General features: G+C 38.2%; 1 protein-coding gene across 3 annotated transcripts in view; it reads right to left on the bottom strand.

Annotated features, from left to right (window-relative positions):
- LSD1 (LSD1 zinc finger family protein) overlaps window positions 1-21,941 on the bottom strand; it is a 45,794-nt gene that overhangs the window by 5,972 nt on the left and 17,881 nt on the right. For 2 of the 3 annotated variants that reach the window (XM_088891558.1, XM_088891559.1), the window contains exons 3-4: window positions 14,335-14,451; window positions 13,535-13,647 (exon numbers count right to left, since the gene is read on the bottom strand). In XM_088891558.1, the coding sequence (XP_088747684.1) occupies window positions 13,535-13,647; window positions 14,335-14,451 (230 nt within the window). The remainder of the gene's footprint in view (window positions 1-13,534; window positions 13,648-14,334; window positions 14,452-21,941) is intronic. The other variant, XM_088891560.1, reaches the window with a different exon arrangement.

Below are 21,941 nucleotides of genomic sequence, written 5' to 3'. Positions count from 1 at the left end.
TAACTTGTATTAAAGATGAAAAACAATCCAAAAGTACTCAATGTACAATTTTGTCAAACTAGACACGGATACACCTCCATATCAATGTGTATCGGACCGTATCCACCGATACGGAGGCGTATCGTACCGATACGCACGACTCGTAGGATACAATACATATCCAGTCATAGCGTATCTTGTATCCATGATCATGGATACGAATACGATACGCCCCGTATTGGGAGTATCGTATCGATACCTTAATCTTTGCATCTACTATAATTAGATTCAAATCAGATATACAATAACTCAATCAAGTCAATTTTGAATATAAAACTTAGGTATTACAGATACCTAATTGAGTTCGGCTATCCCAGATTCTAATCAAATAGAATCCAGATATACCACACGCATGCATATATTTTGTTTTGTTTTTTGACAATTTTTAGAAAACAGAAACAAACTTATGATTTATGTTAGAATTCTTCATTTTGATTCAACATTCTCTGCAATATATGATGCAGTTATAGTTTAAAACATTACGAATACCCATGGAGAAGCTTGGGAAATAAGAGAGATCTCCAACTTGGTGTTTCTTGATTTAGAGAAAACATTATGACAGGGTCCGAAGAAAAGTCACCTGGTGGGTTTTGGAAAAGAAAGTGTATATAATACATTACCTTGCTTTCAGTAAATATATTAGTAACAATAGTGGGGAAATCAAGTAAAACAATTGAGAGATGCTTTAGAATCAAAAGTTTTCAAGAAAACCAAACTAAGAGAGAATAGATTATCTTACTTTCAGTAAATATATAAGCAACAATAGTGGGGCAAGATTGATGATCAAGAGATACCTTGGGTCAATGAGGGAGAAACAAAAGAGAATTGTTAGAGTCGACAGTCCATGGGTATTAAAGTCTTTTTACATTATATTATTTAGAAGTGCTTTGTCTATTTTGTTTAAGTTTAAGTAGGGTTTCCCATACATAATGAGGGGCACAAGAGTCTTTGTACTTAAGGTTTACAACCTATAAATACAGTTCTGGTCGGCTAAGACTCAGAGAGGTCAGTAAATTTTCTTTAGCTGTGACCTTTCTTTCCTTCTCTCCCTCTCTTCTCCACTTCTTCTTTCTCTTTTTTTCTTTCATTCTAGGGCAGAAATCAGAACTGATATAACTGATAACACGGTATCAGATCACTGATAACCTACTATATTTTTCTTCTATTTTAGCACCTCCCAGCATACTTTTTTTCGAGATTTCTCATTGATCTCTTAGAGAATCAAGGAGAGGCCACAAAGGAGTGATTGTTTCTTTGTTAAGATAGTATTCATGCCTCTAGTGGCTGTTGTAGTTTCTATTTCAGTGGATTTTTAGAAAAACCCTCCAATTGATGCATCAAAGAGGGACTCTTAGTAATCAGATTGTTTTGCATCAGTTCGTGTGAGGTGTTTTGGTGATCTGATTGTATACGGTTGTGGATCCTAGGTCTATTGTTGTTGAAAATGACAGGTGTGAGGTTAGTTGCTGAAACCTGTTACAGTAAATGTTTCAGCTGTAGTTGATTACTAGTGGTGTGGTGTGGTACTGTGTGGTGAAGTTTTCTTTGTTTTTCTTTAACCCATGGATACGGTAGGAGAGAATAGTGATAAAAAAGAAAGTGCTATGATTCCCCCTGATTTTTTTGAATGTGCAAATGACATCTACCAAATTGAATGGTGAGAATTATGTGCCATGGGCCAAGCCAATGGAAGTCTTTCTTAGAGCCAAGAAGAAAGTGAAACATGTGAAAGATGAAAAACCCTCAACTGATTCTCAAGGATATAGTGATTAGGAATAAGAAGATGCAAGATTATGACATGCCAAGAAACTTTATTCTGGATAAGATAACACTATAAGAGTATATCAGCTTTATTAAGAATATTTTAATCTTCAACAAGGAAATCAAACACTTGAGGAGTACTATGCTAGTATAAGAAACCTTCAAAATGAGCTCAATATCTATCATCCCTTAACATCAGATGTTAAAATTCAGCAACAACAAAGGGAGTAACATGATGTGACCAAATTTTTAGTGGGTTTGAAGGCTGAAAATGAGCCGATTAGAGCACAGATTCTAGGACGTTCTACCCTTCCCTTTCTTGAGGTGTTTGCCTGACTCCATAAGATACTATTGGGTCTTCAGAGAGTTCTATTTCAGACAGATTAGCCTTTGCAATGACAAGAGGAGAGGTTGTGGTGGTGGACGTAGTGGAAATCATGGTAGAGGACATGGTAATGGGCCAAAGAAATGCACATATTGTGACATGGAGAGACACATATTCAGCAGGCCGACCATGCACCCTCCACATCTACTAGTGCCTCTGAGAAGGAGATGATGAGTATTCTACGTGATGAGTATGAAAGGTTTCTTCATGCTACTTCCCAGCAAAATTTTGCTACTCTTGCCCACTCAGGTATGGTTTGTCTAGCTTCCAAACCTTTCTCTTGCATTATCAACTCTTGAGCTTCCGATCATATGACTAGAACTCCAGGTGTGTTTTCATCTCCTTCTCAATCCTCTACATTACAGACAGTTACTTCAACTAATGGTTTTACTTTCTCTTATTTTTGGTGTTGGTAATGTTGATATTGCATCATTATCTTTATCTTCAATTCTATATGCGCCCAAATTTCTATTTAATATTGTCTATTAGCAAATTGACCAAGTTTCTTAATTGTTCTACAACCTTTTACCCTTCCTCTTGTGGTTTTTAGGATCTCAGGATAGGGATGAAGATTGATAGAGGCCCTAGAGGGCATGAATTCGGTGGATTGTATTTTGATGGTGTGCTTCGATAGTAGCACTTCAGTCTTCTCTTACAACCCTCTAGTGGCATTGCAAGCTTGTCATCCATCTCTCAAGACACTTAAGTTACTTGTTTTGTCATTTGAGTCATCTTCCTTTGTTGGAACGTGTCATGTCAATATAGGAAATACCAATGGGTTTCTTTCAGTCCTAGAGTTGAAAGTTGCAATTTGAGTCATTTTTCTTTAGTCCATTTTGATATTTGGGATACAAATAGAGTTGTGTCATACAATAGTTATAAGTATTTTGTAATTTTTGTTAATAATTATTTAAGTATGACATAGCTTTATCTTATTAAAGAAAGAAGTGAATTGTTCTCCATTCTTCAAAAAATTTCATGCTGAACTTTGCACTCAATTTGGTGTTCACATAAAGATTCTTCGTTTTAATAATGGACAAGAATATTTCTTTGTGCCAATTCAGCAATACTTAGAACAACACAAGGTCATTCATCAAACCTCTTTTACTTACACCCTACAACGGGGTGGCCAAACATAACAACTTCCATCTAATTGAGACTGCTCGGTCCCTTTTGCATCATACGAGTGTTCCTAAGCATTTTTGGAGTGGTGCTGTATTAACAACTTGTTTCCTTATTAATCGAATGCCAATGTCTATCCTTGATGGTCAATCTCCCTTCTCTGTTTTGTTTCATACATCGTCTCCCTTTCCTCTTACTCCCAAGGTTTTTCGTTGTATATGCTTTGTTCATAATCTATGGACTGAGATGGACAAGTTAGATGCATGCCATAGTTGTCAAGGCGACTCCTAGGCGTTTAGGCGCTTTTTGGGTATTGCCTCACCCAAACGCCATATGATATATCTATAACATGTTATAATTTTTGCATATTTAATATTTTTTATATTTTAAGTCTATAATATAAATATAGACATGCACCGAATCATTATTTTTATTTCTTTCATATTATAATAAGTTTTTTATTAATTTCTTATCTTTTTAAGGTTTATGATAGATAAAATATTCAAAGATGAGTTCTGAGAGAGATTATATTCGAAGACGAGTTCAAGAGATATCCTCTGTCATTGAAGAAAAAAGGGAAATTGATCACAGAAGGCATGATTCTCTTCTTCTTTTTCTTGTTTTGGAATAAAAACAGGGGCTCCGCCCCTTCTTTTTTCTTTTTTTGGAACAAAAACAGGGGCGGAGCCCCTTCTTTCCTCCTCCTCTCTTCTTCTTCTTCTGGAACAAAAAACATGGGTCTATTTCTTTTTCTGGAAGAAAGATAGGGGTGCTGCCCTTCTATATTCTATTTCAACGGCAAAAATAGGGGTTCATCCCCTTTTTATTTTATTTTTCTTTTAGACATTAAGCGATGCCTAGGCGCCAACCTAGGCAACCAAGCGACTAAGCACTCCCTTGTCGCCTAGGTTCGTCTTGGCACCTTGAAAACTATGATGCACGCTCTACAAAGTGTATCTTTCTTGACCATTCTTGGACTCAGAAGGGATATAAGTGTTATAATCCCGCTTCCCAGCATTCCTTTGTTTGTCTTAATGTCACCTTCTTTGAGTCTATTCCTTTCTTCACAAGTACTGATGTATCTTCTTCATCTCCTGAACTCCCGCTCCCAGTTCTTGTTGATGATCTCATTCCTCTTGTTCCCATTGTACCCAAGCCTTCTCCCCCTCCAATGTAGGCTCCTAATGAGCAGTCACTAATCAAGCAAGTGTATACTCATCAACAGGTACCGACTCCTCCAGTTTCTTCTTCGCTTACAAATCCAACAGTTGTTTCTAACCACATGTTGCCTTCTCTGTCCAACCTTGACCTTCCCATTGCAGTGCATAAAGGTAAACACAGTTGTACTTTTCATCTATTTGCAGCTATGTTTTTGTTTCTCATCTTTTTGCTTTTCATCATCTGTTTGTTTCTCCTTTGTCTTTTGTATCTATCCCTAAGAATGTCTAGAAAGCTATTACCTCGCTAGAGTAACACAATGGAAGAATAACTCTCTACTCTTGCTTACAATTGCATGTGGGAACTCACCACTCTCCCTCCCGGTAAGCATGTAGGTTGTAAGTGGTTGTATACCATCAAATACTTACCAAATGGCAAGGTAGAGGAATTGAAGGCTCGATAGGTTGAAGAGGGGTACTCACAGCAGTACGGAGTGGATTATACAAAGACATTCTCCCTAGTTGTCAAGAGTGGCTCAGTTCATGTGTTAATATTCTTAGTAGATATGTTGTCTCAGCTTGGCATCAAGAATGCCTTCTTACATTGTGATCTCCTTGAAGAAGTTTATATGGAGCAACCACAATGTTTTGTTGCTAAGGGGGACCATGGTAAAGTGTGTAACCTTAAGAAGGCAATTTATAACCTAAAACAATCTCCACATGCTTGGTTTGGTAAATTCAGTAAAGTGGTTGAAGACTTCAGTATGAAACAATGCCAAGTTGATCATTCAGTATTCAATTATGATTCTAAAGTTGGGAAGTTTCTATTGGTGCTTTATGTAAATGACATTGTCATTACAGGTAGTTGTAAGTTGGGGATTGACAGATTAAAGGCTTCCCTGCATGATCAATTTCAAACAAAAGATCTTTGCAAACTGAAATATTTTTTGGGAATAGAAGCGGCAAGGTCAAAGCATGGTATCAATTTGTTCCATAGGAAATATGTTCTTGACTTGTTACAAGACTTTTGGGTGTCAAACCAGCTGAAACACCCATGGAGCCAAATATCAAACTAAGCACCGATGTAGGTTAATAATTTGATGATCCAGGGAGGAACAAGAGATTAGTGGATAAGTTAAATTATTTGGCTATTACCCGACCTAATATTGCCTTTGGTGAGTGTAGTTATCAAACTAAGCATTGGTCCAAGTGAGTGTGGTTAGTCAGCTTATGCAGAACCCAATGGTATGTGGTTTTGAGAATTGTACGGTATTTGAAGGGAGCTCCAAGTCGTGGATTATTATACAAATCTACATTTAGTCTTGAAATAGAGAGTTATATAGATGCAAATTAGGTTGGCTCAGTATCTGATACAAGGCCTACTATAGGGTATACCTTTCTTGGAGGGAATCTTGTAATATGGAAGAGCAAGAAATGGATAGTTGTAACAAGAAGCACTTCTAAAGTGAATATAGAGCCATGGCACACACAACTTGTGAGTTGGTGTGGTTGAAGAACCTCCTCCAAGAGATTGAGTGTACATTTAACAATCATATGAAATTGTACTATTACAACCAAGTTGTAGTTCACATCACATCTAATCCAGTCTTCCATGAGAGAACAAATCACATAGAAGTTGATTGTCACTTTATAAGACAAAAAGTGCTTAACAGAGTGATAAACACAGTACATGTGAACACAGGAACTCAATTGGCAAATTTGTTTACAAAAGGGTTAAGTCGGGGAATTGTATTACATATGCAACAAGCTGGGACTATATAATAGCTCCATGAGTGAGAAGGGAGATGAATGGTGGTCGACAATTAACAAGCTAAGGTTTGAATAGCTCCATGAGGGTTGTGCTTTTCTTCTTCACCACCAACAAAAGGAGAGAGTAGGGAAATGCAGTAGCAGTCGGCGATTGACAAATAGTGGTTCGAATAGTTGCATTGATGCCTATGTTTTTCTCCTTCACCTCTGATGGAAGACAGGGCAAACGAATGAGGGTTGTATTTTTGCCACTACAATGATAGCTAACGACTGAGATTAGATTCGCACAGACTTTGGTTTTTCCGCAATTACAAAGCAAGGCCATATGGTATTCTTTTTTTATTTTTGAAATTGCAGCGATGGCCAGCGACGGAGGTTCAAGAACTGGTGCGAACCCAAATCTATGTTCTCCCAAACCTTTCCAAAATTGCACTAGATCTCCCTAGCCTTCCCACCATTGTAGAACACAGTCTATTTTTTCAACATTTTTATAATTTGTGTTGTTTTTTGCAATTTATACAATTACCAATATTTTTATTTGCATTTTCTGTTTACAATTTTTATTATTTACACTGCAATTTCTATTTTTTTGTATATTTTATATTTGGTTTAATTTTTGTATTTTCTTATAACTTATGTTCTTTTTTGCTTTTTTGTGTGATTTTTTTGCAACTTATATGATTTTCTGTTTTTAAATTTTTATAATTTCTTGCAATTTTCTTGTATAATTTTTCTGTTTTTTCTGTGTTTTTATACATTTTTATTTTCTTATTTGAAAAAAATTGAATTTTATCATTTTTTATTTTTCTACAAGTTTTGGGTTGAAATATATAATTATTTTGAATTTTCTCAATTTAGGTATTTTATGTGATTTCTACTTTTTAAAACAATATATGTTTTTTAATCTTATCATTTACATTTTTTCCTACAAATTTGTGTCAACTTTTGTGTTTTTATTATTTTTTACAATTTTTGTATTTTTAATAATATTCGTATTTTACTATTTCTCAACAATTTTCTTAATATTTGTATTTCTGTTTTGCAAAAATATTTGTATTTGTTAATACTTGCCTTGGATTAGTGGGTCATATGGGTGGGTTAGGGTGGGTAAGGGTCAAGGTGGCTTGTGACCCACTAAGACCCAATAAATAGGGTGGCAAATGGGTCAGAAGGTCAATGTGGGTGGGTTGGTACTCAACCCTCACCCAACCCAACTCAACCCACCCATTGGCCACCCCTAGCTGAATGGGCCTTAGTAGTTTTAGTTCTTTTAAGCTATGTTTAAGTTTATGTTCTTTTAGTTATGGGTCTTCTTTTGTTTATTTATTAGTTCTTTAGTGTCCGCCGCCCTATTAAGGGAATCTAAGGAATTGTACTCAAATTTTACATTAAGATATAAAACACAACTTGAGGGGATTAGAGAGGAGATCAAACTTATTCTCTTCTCTCTTCCTTCCTCTTCTTCTTCCACAAGCTTTGCTGAAATCTTTTATTCTTGTTTCTCCCTTTTTTCTTTTTTCTATTTTCTTATTTATTGCAGGTGTGTTTCAAAACTTCTTCAACCTCACGCCCTTCCCCTTGTTAATGCACTAAGACTGGGAAACTAGGTAACACCTAGGCAATTATTTTTATATAAACAAATCTGGTTGATTTTAGCCTATTTTCCTATTCTTCATGGATCATCTTGTTTCTCTACTTGGTGTTACATGTAGAAAACATAAAAAGTGAACAAATATGAAATAACCAAACATTAAACAAAGAATTAAAACAACATTTAATTGCCTATGAAAATATTGGGGATAAATCTCTATTTTGCTAATCCAAGGGGGTGATAATGAAACAATATGTGTGAAAATAGGAGAAAACAAAACAAATGTATGAAGAAATGGAGCTGTTGTTAGAATGTGCAAATATGTTAGTTGAAAAGAGAAAGGAGAAAACAAACATATGATGATATGACACAATGGAAATATTGTTTTTTTGAATACCACAAAGATATAGAGGAGAGAATATGAAAGTGTGTTAGCTGGTGAGAAAAGAAAAAAAAAATGAAGGGGCATACTCATATTCTGGTTACAATTACAAAGATAGATAGGAAAGATAAGGATTTAAAAAAGAACAAAAAAGTGGAAGTCCACATTATGGCTCTCTAAGTCCACACTATGACATGGTATAACTGCACAACACATAAAAGCTACACAAAATTATTAGACCTCCCATATGGAAACACTAAGGGCAGCCACAACGCAATCCCAAGAAAATGCATTATAGCCTAGGCGTCACCTTGACAATTACATCCATATCTATCATATATGTATTTAATACAATCAATTTTACCACTTGTACATTAAAAATGTAAGATAATATAATCAAAGGTTGTCTAGTATAGGTAGATCCTTCAGGAATAGTCAAGGATTTTCCAATCTCCCCCAACTTGCTCCAAGTTAGACAGATTCCACTTTTCAGTTGATTGGGAGGCTTTGTGGGGGTCCTTGGCCTCTCGATCCTTGCCCACAGTCACTTCAAATCATTGTCCCATTTGTATTGGCAAAGAATCTTCTTTTGGAGGCCCCTCACCCTTCAAATTTGAGAATATGTGGTTGGAAGATCAATCTTTTAAGGAGAAGGTTAGAGAATGGTGGGGGGAGTGTGGGCCTCTGGAAAGGAGGAAAGTTGTAAGTTTCTCAAGAAAACTAAAAAAGCTGAAACAGAAAATAAAAGTGTGGAACAAAGAACAATTTGGAAGATTAGAAGAATCTTAGGAATCTATCTATTCAAGGATTGAAGTCTTGGATACAAAAGAAGCTCAAGGATTGTTGATAGAGGAGCACAGAGTGGAAAGATGGGATCTAAAATTAAATCTGGAAGAGATCTTGAGGAAAGACGAAATCAATTAAAGATGGAAGTCCATATGTAAGTGGCTACTAGAAGGGGATGGCAACTCAAAATTTTTTCACTCGCTTGTAAATGGAAGAAGGAAAAACACCATTTCTAGTGTAGAAGTGGAGGGTCAAGAAATAAGGGAAGAACGAGAGATCATTATGATTTTTGTGAATCATTTCAAGGAGATATTCTCAACCTCAGGGGGAACAAACTCAGCTCTCCCAGATTTGAATTGGGATAGAATCTCAGAAGAGAAATCTCAAGTTTTAGAAAGAAAAATTTCAGTTTAGGAGATTAAGAAAGCAATCTTTTCAATGGAAATGTCTAAAGCCCCTGGATCAGATGGTTTTTCCATGGGTGTTTACCAAGAGTGTTGGGAGATTTTGAAAGATGACCTTTGTACAATGTTTGAGGAGTTCCACCTTGAAGGAGAGATCTCTCCAGGGACTACTGCCACTTTTATTTCCTTGGTGCCAAATAAGGAGTCAAAGACCCCAAAGGATTATAGGCCAATAAGTTTGATTGGGAGCTTCTATAAGATTATCTCAAAGGTTCTGTCTGAAAGACTATAATTGGTCTTACCATCAACATCTCTCCATTTCAAGGAGCTTTTGTGGAAGGAAGACAAATTATTGATAAAATCTTGGTGGCTAATGAGAGTGATACAAAGAAAAGAAGGGGTGGTGAGAAGGGTTTGGTATGTAAGTTGGACCTAGAGATTCTATCTAGAACTAGTTTTGGTGCTAGATGGAGATTGTGCATTAAAGGTTGTGTGAGCTCAGTGCAATATTCAATTCTTATTAATGGAGTTGCAATAGATTTCTTTCCTACCAAGAGAGGGATTAGGCAGGGAGATCCATTGTCCCCTTTCCTTTTTACTTTGGTTGCGGAGATCTTAACAAGAATGATTGTTAAGGAAGATCTGCAAGGATTGCTTAGAGGCTGGAGGGTTGGAAGGAATCAGGTTGTTGTCTCCCATCTTTAATTTGCTGATGACACAATCTTGTTTTGTGAAGGGGACGATCCAGTAGATGTAAGGAATTTGAAGGGTTTGATTGATAATTATGAACAGGTTTCTAACATAAGGGTCAACTGGAGGAAAAGTGGTATAGTTGGAATTAATATGGAAGAAGGGAAGGAAGTCCTTAGGTTAGCAGATTTGTTGGGGTATGAAGCTAAGAATTAGACATTAGAATACCTAGGCCTACCACTTGGAGGAAACCTTAATCAGAGCTACTCTGACAAATCTTTGTCCACCTTTCATGCCCCAGTTAGAATTGTAGCACAATTAGAGAAATATATGAGGTATTTCTTGTGGGAGAGTGGAGGAGAAAAAGGATCATTTAGTTAAATAGGAACAAGAAATCCCTCAAGGAAAAAGGTGGCACACTGGGTAAAAACTTGGAAAGTTTGGATGAATTATTGGACAACATCAAAATAAAGATGGCACACTGGGTAAAAACCTTGGAAAGCTTTCAAGTGATCTCAGTCATTGATATCTTTAGAGCTTGCTCAGAAGTGGCACAATCCAGTCATAGTTTTCAAGGCGCCATGGCAAGGCTAGGCGACAGGGGGGCGCCTTGTCACCTAGTCACCTAGGCGATGGATTTTTTGAAGTAAAAACATGTATCCTAGGGTAGTTCCCTAGGCTCCATAATCATATTTCCTTAATAAATATCCATAATTTTCGTAAGAAAAGTATAAACTTCATGTTTAAATATAGCAAATCAACATATTCCAACATATTCAAGAGAAGTAAAAGAAGAAAGAAAAGAAAATTCAAAAAATATAGGGGCTGAACCCCTATTTCTGTTATAGGAAAAGAAGAAAAGAAGAGGTGGAAGAAGAAGAAGAAGAAGAAATTAATATATAAACACACAAAATTAGTAAAGAAAAAGAAGAAAATGTGTTGATTGGACAACTTTTTATGTTCTTCCTTACTTATTGGTTCAGGTTTTGAAGTCTTTGAGGGTTCAATACAGCACTTAGCAATGTTTTTGTTGATTAAACCCTAAAAAATAAGAAAATAATAAAAAGAAATTAGTATATAAACACACAAAATGAATATTTTAGTTTTAAAATGTCTATAGAAGTTTTTTATAACATGCTATAGAAAACTGCTTGGCGGTTAGGCGAGGCGAGCCTCCAAGGGCGCCTTGTCGCCTAGGCGGCGCCTTGACAACTATGAATCTAGTAGAGGAAAAGAAAAGAAAAAGCTGGAGTGGAAAAGTAAAGCTGAATTTTGATGGGAGCTCTTTTTGAAATCCGGGAATGGCTGGAATAGGTTGCGTGATAGGAATTCTGAAAGCAGAATATTGGCTCTTTATTCAGGTCCCATTGGATGGCGAACTCATTCAAAGCTGAATTGTTAGCTTTGCTACAAGGTCTTCAGTTAGTAACAACTGGGGTACAGATAGGTAGAGGTGGAAAGAGATTCAAAATTAATTGTATCATGGACTAATAGTAGCAGTCAGACTCCATGGACTCTTAGACATGCTTTTAGGGAGGTGGAAAGTATTGCTAAGGACAATTGTTGAGTACTGCAAACAGATTAGCTGATTCCCTAGCTAAGCAAGGAGTTATGAGACAGAATTTGTTTTGGGCTGCTACGTAAGATTGAGTGTAGCTTTTTGGGGTGGCAGTCTTTCCTCTTTGTATTAACTTTTTTTTTTGAAGAATAAAAATAAAAATTCATTCAAAAAAGGAAAAAAGAATACAAAAGGAAGCAAACCCAAAGAACCCAACAAAGATCTCAAGAGTCCCATACTAAAACCCAAAAAGCTTTAAGATTCTCTCAAAACAATCTCAAGCAAAGACCAAGGAAACAACCCAAAAAAAAACAATCTCAAGCTTTAAGATTCTCTCTCATGTTTGTCACCTGCAGAAACACGTCCTTCCCCAACCTCCTTCTCCCCCCCCCCCCCTTCCAGCCTCTGTAAACCCACAGGGAAATCCACTTCTGAAGTCAAAACAGCAGGCTTTCCAGAGCCATGCCTGCTCCCATCTGAAACCTCAGCTCAGCAGAGTCGCAACATTCCTCGGCACCTCTGCCACCCAGAGGACAGATATCAGAACCTTCATTTGCTGAAGAAATTGGGAAGCTCATGAGATCCATGCCTGTTCCTTCAATAAACTCTTCTTACCACTCTAATCATACTTGGCAATCATCCAGATCCACATTTCTCCCTTATTCTTTCTGCTTTCATTCAAAGAACTTCTAATCAGCGCCCCACTTCTTTTAAACTTTATCTTCAATCTTATAATAAAATTTCTCTTTGCTGATAAAAATAAATGGATATCTTCTCCAATCCTATAGGACACAGAACTACTGACTGTTTTACAAAGATTGAAGCTAGCCAAAACACGATTATAGAGATCCTATGGCAGATAGAGTCTCAAGGATAATAGGAAATTGGCTCAAAATGACAATATTTTTTTTTCTTGATTGGTGCTCAAAATAACAATAATTGTTCTTGGATTTATAGATTCTTGGTGAGAGAATCATTACAAATAGAAAGCAAGTTGCAGGTTATATTTGTATGGACCCAAAGATCTTCCAACTGCCTAGCTAATGCAACAGCCAGGCAAGATTTTAATAGGAAAGCTCTGTATTGAATTAGGGCAGGGGATAGATTATTAGTGTTAGCCTATCAAAAGAAGGAATGTTTGGCACATTTGTCTTATATATCATTTTTTCATACAAAATAAAATTTTTCCATTACCAGAAAAAAAAAAAAGACATAAGGTAGTATAATCAAATTTGACTTAAAATTCAATTAACCCACATATAAATAAATATCTAATGGCTCTTTAACCAACATATGATGGAAAATAAACAATACGATTTCATAATAGGTCTTAATAACCTAAATAATATTATCCCGGTAAAGGGTTTAAAAAAAGCCCCAAGAATAAGTAAAAAGAAACAAAGTAATGAAAAGCTAGAGAACTAGGTGTCAATTGAATTGATTTTTTTTATAGGAGTGTCAATTGAATTGATTTGAATCACACAAACCATATAAATCATAAGATTCATAAATTGAATCCTAAGATTAAAATAATAATGGTATGATTTTTCCAGAAAAAGATTCAGAATAAGTTTCAAATCAAAATCCCAGTGGTATTTATTTATTTTAATCATAGATTGTATTGTAAATTATACGATTTTGACAACTAGTACAATCTTTATCTTCTCAAAATAGCTGGCACCAAAATGTCATCTGTAATAATCTATCATCAAAGATATTGTACTTTGCACCATTAAATTTGAATTGCAATATTAAGCATATTCATTAGTAAAATATGATTATCAGGCCATAAGAGTATATAGTTGTGGCTGTGTGTGTGTCAGAGAGAGAAATAGAGGGGGGAGAGGAAAAAAATAAAACTGCAGAAAAGAGTTGTAACTTTTACTTACACCAATGTTCGTAATATAATGACACAGTGCACATTTAACCGATGGTGCTCCATATGGATACATAAGCATTGTATGACACTGGCCACAGTTCACATGAGCATATGGAGGAGATGCTTTGCATGCAGAACAAGAGATTTCAAAAAATTAGTACAATACATGAATTCATCTATAGGCTTTCAAAAATCAGGCATAAATAAACAAAAAAAAAAAAGATGGTAGTGAAGAAGAAAACGGAAGCATATAGAATCTTAAAAGTTGTGGTGCCTTAGCCAGGTCTCAATTTTCGTAGATCAATTAACCACCAGAGATATAATCTCTGTCTTCATAAGAAGCAACCGACCTCCAAGAGGCTATACCAGCACTAAAGGAGAGATCTCTTTACACATAAACTGATTTGAAATTGTTAAGGCAAGTCCTAACAGTCCAACTATTATATCTTCTTGATGGTAACATTGGTAAGATATGACATATAAGATGCAAACGAAAAGATGAGTTGATCAAAATGGTTACATTCATCCCAAAGTATATTTTACCTATGAGAACTCCTTGGCTGTAGTCATCAAATGTTGGGTCCAACCCCCTAAGAATGTGCAGGCATGGTGGAGAAAGGAAAAATATGGGAAGTGTCTTTTTCCCATTCTCCCCTAAAGACAAATATTTATGACTACAAAGGGTGAAACAGTACATACATGGTTTACAACCACGACAATATGTTTCCATCAAATCTTTGAAGTATTACTATTAATATGGAAATTGATCATCAAATATTTTTCACAAGCATTCACAGGAAAAAAAATTACCTGCTCTTACAAGGTTAGTTGTTTGACAGCAGGAGCATCTCACACTTGTCGCCCCACGTGTGTACATTAGCAATGTCCGGCAACCTCCGCATATGAGCTGAGCCATTTCCATTCCTGCTTCAAGTATGGTACAGCAAAAGATATAACTCATGATGATTCAAGAGGAGAATACCACAGAGGTTTAAATAAACCCATTTAAAACCAAGATACTTACATTTAGATACTAAAGAAAAAAAGAAATTTTGGAACAATAAACAGAAAAAAGAAAGATAATATATGTTTGCACAACTGGTGACCTAGCAAAGTGCTGTCAAAGAAAATAACTTAACACCCAAGCCTGTTTCATGATTACCGCAAAAGTTCATCCTTCAACAAGAAGTCTCTGGAAAGACTGTCCAATCTGGAAACTTACCTGGATGAAAGTGTTCAGTCAGGAAAAAGATTTGGTATCTAATCTGGTAACCAGGCCTCATGGCCCCTTCTCCTTAGAATGGATCCTCCTCCACCCGATCTGTGAATCTCCAACAATGTTTATCTTCTATACCTGCACAATGAATAAAAACTCTGCTCTAACAGAATCACCAATACCTGCAGGGCCCAAATAGGGCACATTGTCCACTCTTGCCTTATATTTCTCTCTACATTTGTCCCCCCTTTATCTTTCTCCATTGAAAAAGAACTAGAAAACACAAGACTGATGATGGAACCCAAATAGTCTATAGAAAGAAATAATTTCTGCTAAGTCCTGCTATAGAAGCTGGTCTTGGGATCCAGTTGGTATTACCACACCCTATTGGTATGCTCTATGAAGAGGCATCCGTCAAGCATAGTCTGAATTTCTGAAAAGCATTCAATAAAAGATTAGTGATGGGACCAAAGTGAGGTTTTAGCTGGATCCTTGGTGTGAGGAACGTACATTTTGAAGGAGATAGGACTGTTAGGACCCTTTATTTAAGGTGGCTCAAGACAAAACAGGTTCTAGTTGTTGATATTTTCTTTATCAAAGGGAATCGGGGGCATGAAATCCCACCATTAGGAGTAACTTAAACGAGTGGGAGATAGGGCCTTACATGGACCTTATGCACAAAATTGGCTTGGTTAACTGGAGGACAGGTACTGAAAAGTGAGGTTGGATGTGGAGTGAAAATGGAAACTTCTTCGTGAAATCTTTCTCTAGCAGACTGGCTAAAACTGGGGAGGCCTATTTCCCTTGGAATAGAATGTGGCATACGGTCAAGATTGCCTTCCAACTAAGGATAGCTGCTTTGAATAAGTGCTTAACCACAAATAACTTAATCAAAAGGAGTATCCTGATTGACAATGCTACCTGCATTATGTGCAATGAATGTATGGAGTGAATGAATCACTTTTTCCAGCATTGCAGTTTTACCAAGTGGATGTAGGATAGAACATCAGGCATCTTTGGAGTTCTTTTTTCTTTTTTTTTTTTTTTTTTTGTGATCAGTAACAGAAATTACTTTTCATTAAAATACTGTTAAATCAATACATATGAGACTGGAGCTTACATCCAGCAAGGCAGCAACCCATTCATATTTATAAGGTCCATTACAATTCTTCCTAAAAATATTGTTTGTAGACCCCTTGCTTTGCTAGAACATCAGCCAACCTGTTTGCCTTTCCCTTCACCCATCTGTAAGTAGCTTCCTAGCCAATCTTCTCATCTCCCTTATACCTTTGGCCCTGGTGTGGACCGCGTGGATTGAGAGAAAGACCAGAAGTTTTGAAAACAGGTTTAGCTCGGACTTCAGAGGATACAATTGTAGAGGCCCTATGGGACAGGATATATTCATGAGTTACCAAAACCTACTCTAGTGCTCTGATGGATCTCTTTCTTTCAATCAGCAGCTTCAAGTCCAATGGAAAATCAAAAAAAAAAGGTTAAGCAGCCACACTTGCTTCCATAATTTTCAGCAGCCTTAACCCATCTTTAACGCTTCAGATTGTGCAAGGCACAAATAGAGTGGCAAATCAGGAGAACCTGAAGCAGAGCATGAATACATCACCAAGGGTTAAACAATGGGGAGAGAGGACAGATTGCCAGATTAGGCAAAGGACAGAAATGCTTCCCAACCAACTTAGGGGGACAGATAATTACCAACTCTCTGAACCAGTTTGGGAGGCCGAGAAATTCTGCCAAGAGTCAACTCCACCCCTCCAGTTAAACCCAGGTAATCGAGTAAATTCAGTTTTTGTTACTGACGAGTCTTCTGTGTCCTTTGTTCCTGATTCCGATCCCATTCCAAGCTCTGCAGCCCCTATATGTGAAGCCAGCAATGGAGGTGGGTGCCTTAAGATGGTGGAGAGGCTGATGAAGGATCAGAAGGGGGAGCTGATAGGAAGGTACAGGAATGAGAAGGTGTGGGAAACTATTGAAGGAGTATTTATTGAGATGGAACAAAATGTGTTGAGGAGGGAGGGTATGACTGAGATCAGAGGGGAGGGGTCAAGAGGGAGAAGATTAGGAAAGGAGAGGAGAAATGAAGGGGAAATGGCAGGGGGAGTACTGGTGGAGGGAAACAGGAGAGAGGATTCAATAGCAGAATTTGTGGGGAAACTGGGATGTAGAATGGAGAACTTGGACGTCCTGAAAGGCAGTTTACAGAAGAGAAAAGAGGAGATCAAAGTGAAGAAAAGGAAACTGAGTGAAGTTGAGAGGTTGAAAAGGGATGTGGAAGGTGATAAAAAGTTCGGGGTGAAAGGAGATAGAAGAAAAGGGGGGAAGTAGTGGGCAGGTGAAGAAGGGATTTAAGAGAGTTGATAATGAAGATTCTTAGCTGGAATGTGAGGGGTATAGGAAGTGCAAGGAAAAGAGCAACGATTAAAGAGGTGTTAAAGCGATTTGATCCGGACATTGTATTAATACAGGAGTCCAAAAGAATGGAGTTTGATGGAAGATGGGAAAAGAGTATTTGGAAAGCTAGGGGGATCAATTGGGTGGCTGCCCCATCATGGGGAGCCTCAGGGGGGATAGTTACATTGTGGAAGAAGGATGTGGTTGAAGGTGTGGAGGAGCTAATTGGGAAAAATTCAATTTCACTAAAGTTTAAGCAGCAAGGGGATGTTTATGAGTGGGGACTAACAAATGTTAATGGTCCAAATGATTATAGAGAGAGGAAGGAATTGTGGGAGGAACTGGCTGATGTCAGAGGACTATGGGATGGGCCTTGGTGTGTGGGTGGGGATTTCAATGTGATTAGATTCACGGAGGAAACCAATATTAGTAATCAGAGGGTGACAACTAGTGTGAGGAAGTTTAATCGGTTTGTGGATGCTTTTGAACTCAAAGAGATACCTTTAGCCCAAAAGTCTTTCACATGGTCCAATCTCCAATCGAGTCCTATCTACTCTAAGTTGGATAGGTTTCTTTTCTCATTGGATTGGGAAGACCACTAGGGCCACCTTGCCTCTAGGGATCTTCCTAGATTGACCTCGGATCATTGGCCAATTGTGATATGCAAAGAGGAGAGGAGTGGAGGACTTGCCCCTTTTAGGTTTGAGAATATGTGGTTGCTCCATCCTGGGTTTTCTACGAGAGCTAAGGAATGGTGGAGTGAGTGCAACCCACTGGTGGATTGGGAAGGCATGAGATTTCATAAGAAGCTCCAATTTCTGAAAGCCAAGCTCAAGGAGTAGAATCAGTTGGAATTCGGGAGATTAGAAGAAAGGAAAAGTACACTAATGGATCAAATTGAGTTCCTTGATTCGAAAGAAGAAAGGGGAGAATTTGGAGAGGTAGATAAGGAACAAAGAAGAGGCTTGAGAAGGCAGTTAGAGGATTGTCTTCATAAGGAGGAAATAAATTGGAGGCAAAAATCTCAACGCAAATGGCTGCAAGAGGGAGATAGAAATACCAGATTTTTTCATTCTGTGGCAAATGGAAGGGGAAGGAAAAGCATGATCTCAAGGCTGGAAGTGGATGGTGTTGCTCTAACACAATAGGATGAAATAGCAAGGGCATTTGTTGAACACTTTAAATCCATATTAAGAAGGCCATTCAGGAGGGGGATGTGGCTAGAAGGTATGGATTGGCCAGATGTAGGGGAGGATAATAGGCAAAGGTTTGAAAGAAGGTTTAAGCTGGAAGAGATTAAAAGGTTGTGTTTTCTATGGATACAACAAAAGCTCCAGGCCCGAATGGTTTTACAATGGCCTTCTATCAAGACTGTTGGGATATCGTGAAAGGTGACCTTCTGCTAGTGTTTGAGGAATTTTATAGAAGAGGTGTGGTCAACCCGGGTCTGAACTCCACTTTTCTAGCATTAGTGCCAAAGAAGAAAGATGCTTCCCACCCTAAGGACTTTAGGCCAATCAGTCTAATAAACAACTTGTATAAGATCCTAGCAAAGGTTTTGTCTCTGAGGTTGAAGTATTGCCAACAATAACCTCTCCAAATCAAGGAGCTTTTGTGAATGGGAGACAAATTACTAATCAAATTCTGATTGCCAATGAAAGTGTGGAGAATTTAAGGAAGAATAGGAAGAAGGGAGTGGTCTGTAAGCTGGAATTGGAAAAGACTTGTGACTTGGTGGAATGGCCATTCTTGATGAAAGTTATGTCCAAATTTGGGTTCGGGACTAGATGGTGTAAATGGATCATGGGGTGTATTCAGAACTTTCATTATTCTGTGGTAGTGAATGGGACAGTGGTGGGTTTCTTTCCAGCTATTAGGGGAATAAGACAGGGTGACCCCCTATCTCCTTTCTTGTTCACTTTGGTTGCTGATGTACTGGGGAGGTTGATTCATAGAGCAGATTCTAGGGGCCTTTAAAGAGGATGGAGACTAGGGAGGGAGGAAATTCCCCTTACCCACTTACAGCTTGTAGATGACACAATTTTGTTTTTTGAAGGTGGGAACTTGAGGTATTTCAGGAATATGAAGTTGGCGATACAACTTTTTGCACAAATGTCCAACCTAAAGGTGAATTTTGAGAAAAGTTGTGCTGTGGGTGTGAATTTGGAGGAGGGTGAGATCAGGGAAAGTGCAGAAATATTGAGTTGTGAAGTCTCAGGTTGGCCTTTGGGTGATAACCCAAAGAAGGAGAGTTTTTGGAAAGATTCGAAAAAAGACTTACCTCTTGGAAGAAGAATTATCTTTCCCTTGGCGTGAGGATTACACTGATTAAGGGTACTCTAGCTAACTTGCCCATTTACTTCCTTTCAATGTTCAAAATTCCTGCAAAGGTATCTGTTAGAGTGAGCCGAATAGGGGTAGTTTAGTAATCTCATGTCAGTTAAGTACTTGGCTTATGTGGCTGTTTTATTAGAGCACTCTGCCCCACACTTAAGTGTGGGCAGTTTAGTCTTTGGAAGTGTAATTAGAACCTAATAAACATAAGGGGGTCGACTGAATGGGTGACTAATCAGTTTCGACTAAACCCTCCTGTTCTCTCTTTCTCTTGTCTTCTTCCTCATCTTCTTCTTCCTTCTTCACTGGTTCGGATTATTGTAGCTGCTCCAAAACATGGTATCAGAGCGAGGTTTCTGATCTGCTTCCGCTTGCAAAGCATCTCAGCTGTGTTCGTGACACCCTCTTCTTCGTTTCTGGTTAGTTAATGGAGAAAGCTGGTTCGCCCTAGGTCTGAGACATCACAGTTCATTGCTCTCTGCTGCGCACAGTTTTCTTCATCAAGGAAGGTGATTTCAGCAGTGAATGGTTGGCTGATACTCTCAAAAGAAGGTTGGTTATTTAGTCCTTTTGTGTTGCTGGTATTTCTGGGTAGGAACCCTTCAAGAATCAGTTAGTACTGATTAGAACCTAGAGAACTAGGTTCATTGTTGCCCTAAGAAGGGCTGTGTGTGCAGTAGCCGAATGGTGTAGGGCTGCTGTGAATTGTTGAGTGGTGTTAGGGCTGCTGTAGGTGGCCGAGTGGTGTAAGGTGGAATGCAGTGACCTTGCCAAGCTCCTTGTGGTCGTGTAATGCTCTCTTAAGTGTGTTAAACAAATCTGAACTGGGTGTAGCAGTTTGACTGTGTTGTGGTGCTTGTGATGCACAATTTTTTTTATTGTGTGGTTGTAAGAGGGCCTACTGTTGTGTTGTGGTGCTTGTGATGCTTATGTGGGTCGTAGGTGTGTGAAGTCAGCAGTAGTGTGAAGAAGAACAAGTGTGTGCTCCCACTGTTGTGTTTAGGGGCTGCAATAGGTGTTGAAGTATCAAACTGTGAACAACATCAATCAGCTTGTAGCTGAGAAGTAAGGTTAGAGGCAACTGTGAAAGAGTACAATGGCAGCAATAGGAGATGGCTACAATGATCAGAAACCTAATGTGGTAATTTCCTCCGACTACCTAGGGGTACAAATGACCTCAATTAAGCTGAATGGGGAGAACTATGTTCCATGGGCTAAATCAATGGAAGTGTTTCTCAAGGCAAAGAAGAAAGTAAAGCATGTAAGAGATGAAAAGCCATCGGAGGACTCTCCAGGGTTTGATGATTGGGAGCAAGAAGATGCTCAAATCATGACTTGGCTGTGGAATAGTATGGAACCCAAAATTAGTGCCAACTTCATGTTCCTTGATACGGCTAAGGATATATGGGAGCATGCTAAGAAGCTATATTCTGGACAAGATAACACAACAAGAGTGTATCAGCTTTATCAGGAGTATTTTGATTTACAACAACCAAAACTCTAGAAGAGTACTATGCCAGCATGAAGAATATAAGGAATGAACTCAATGTTTATCACCCCCTTACTCTAGATATTAAAGTTTAGCAACAGCAAAGGGAGCAACTAGATGTTACAAGATTTTTAGTGGGGCTGAAGTCGGAATATGAACCAGTTAGAGCCCAAATATTGGGGGGCTCTACTCTTCCTACACTTGAGGAAGTATTCTCAAGGCTTCGTAGAATTTCTTTGGGACAGACAGAGAACTCCACACAGTCTGATAGATCAGCACTTGTGACAGCTCGAGGGGTTGGACATAGTACAAGAGGGGGAGGTCATGCTCCCCGAGGGGGCCGTGGCAGTTCCATGATTAGTCGGGGTGGTCGTGACTCAGGGGGAGGCCGTGGCAGAGGGAAGAATAACTCTACAAGGAAATGTACTCATTGTGGTAGAGAGGGACACACAGTGAATTTCTGTTATGATCTACATGGCCCTCCCTCTAAATGGGCTAATCATGCTGTAGCAGGTGAGGTTGATATCAGTGACAGTAAACCGGCAGACCGAACTCCTCCCACATCTACATCTACCTCTGGGAGGGAAATGAAGAGCGTACCGCGTGATGAGTATGAACGGTTCCTTCAAACTACTTCACATCATACCACTGCCACACTTGCCCAATCAGGTATTGCTTGCATGTCATCTAAAACCTCTCCCTGGATTATTGACTCTGGAGCCTCAGATCATATGACCGGGACTCCAGGTGTGTTCTCTTCTCTTTCTGAAACCCCCACATCACAAACTGTTACACTTGCCAATGGGTCCTCATCTCCCATATGTGGTGTTGGTAATGTTGACATGGCTTTTGTGCCCTTATCATCTGTTTTATATGTCCCTAAGTTTCCATTCAATCTTATGTCTGTTAGTAAAATAACCAAAGCTCTTAACTGTTCTGTTACCTTCTTTCCTTCCACTTGTGTTTTTCAGG

The sequence above is a fragment of the Nelumbo nucifera genome, chromosome 7 (assembly GCF_055504915.1).
Source record: "Nelumbo nucifera cultivar China Antique chromosome 7, China Antique-T2T, whole genome shotgun sequence".
Classification (NCBI taxonomy): Eukaryota; Viridiplantae; Streptophyta; class Magnoliopsida; order Proteales; family Nelumbonaceae; genus Nelumbo; species Nelumbo nucifera.
The sequence above is the reverse complement of the archived record's forward strand: the minus strand, read 5'-3'. Positions and strand labels throughout refer to the sequence as shown.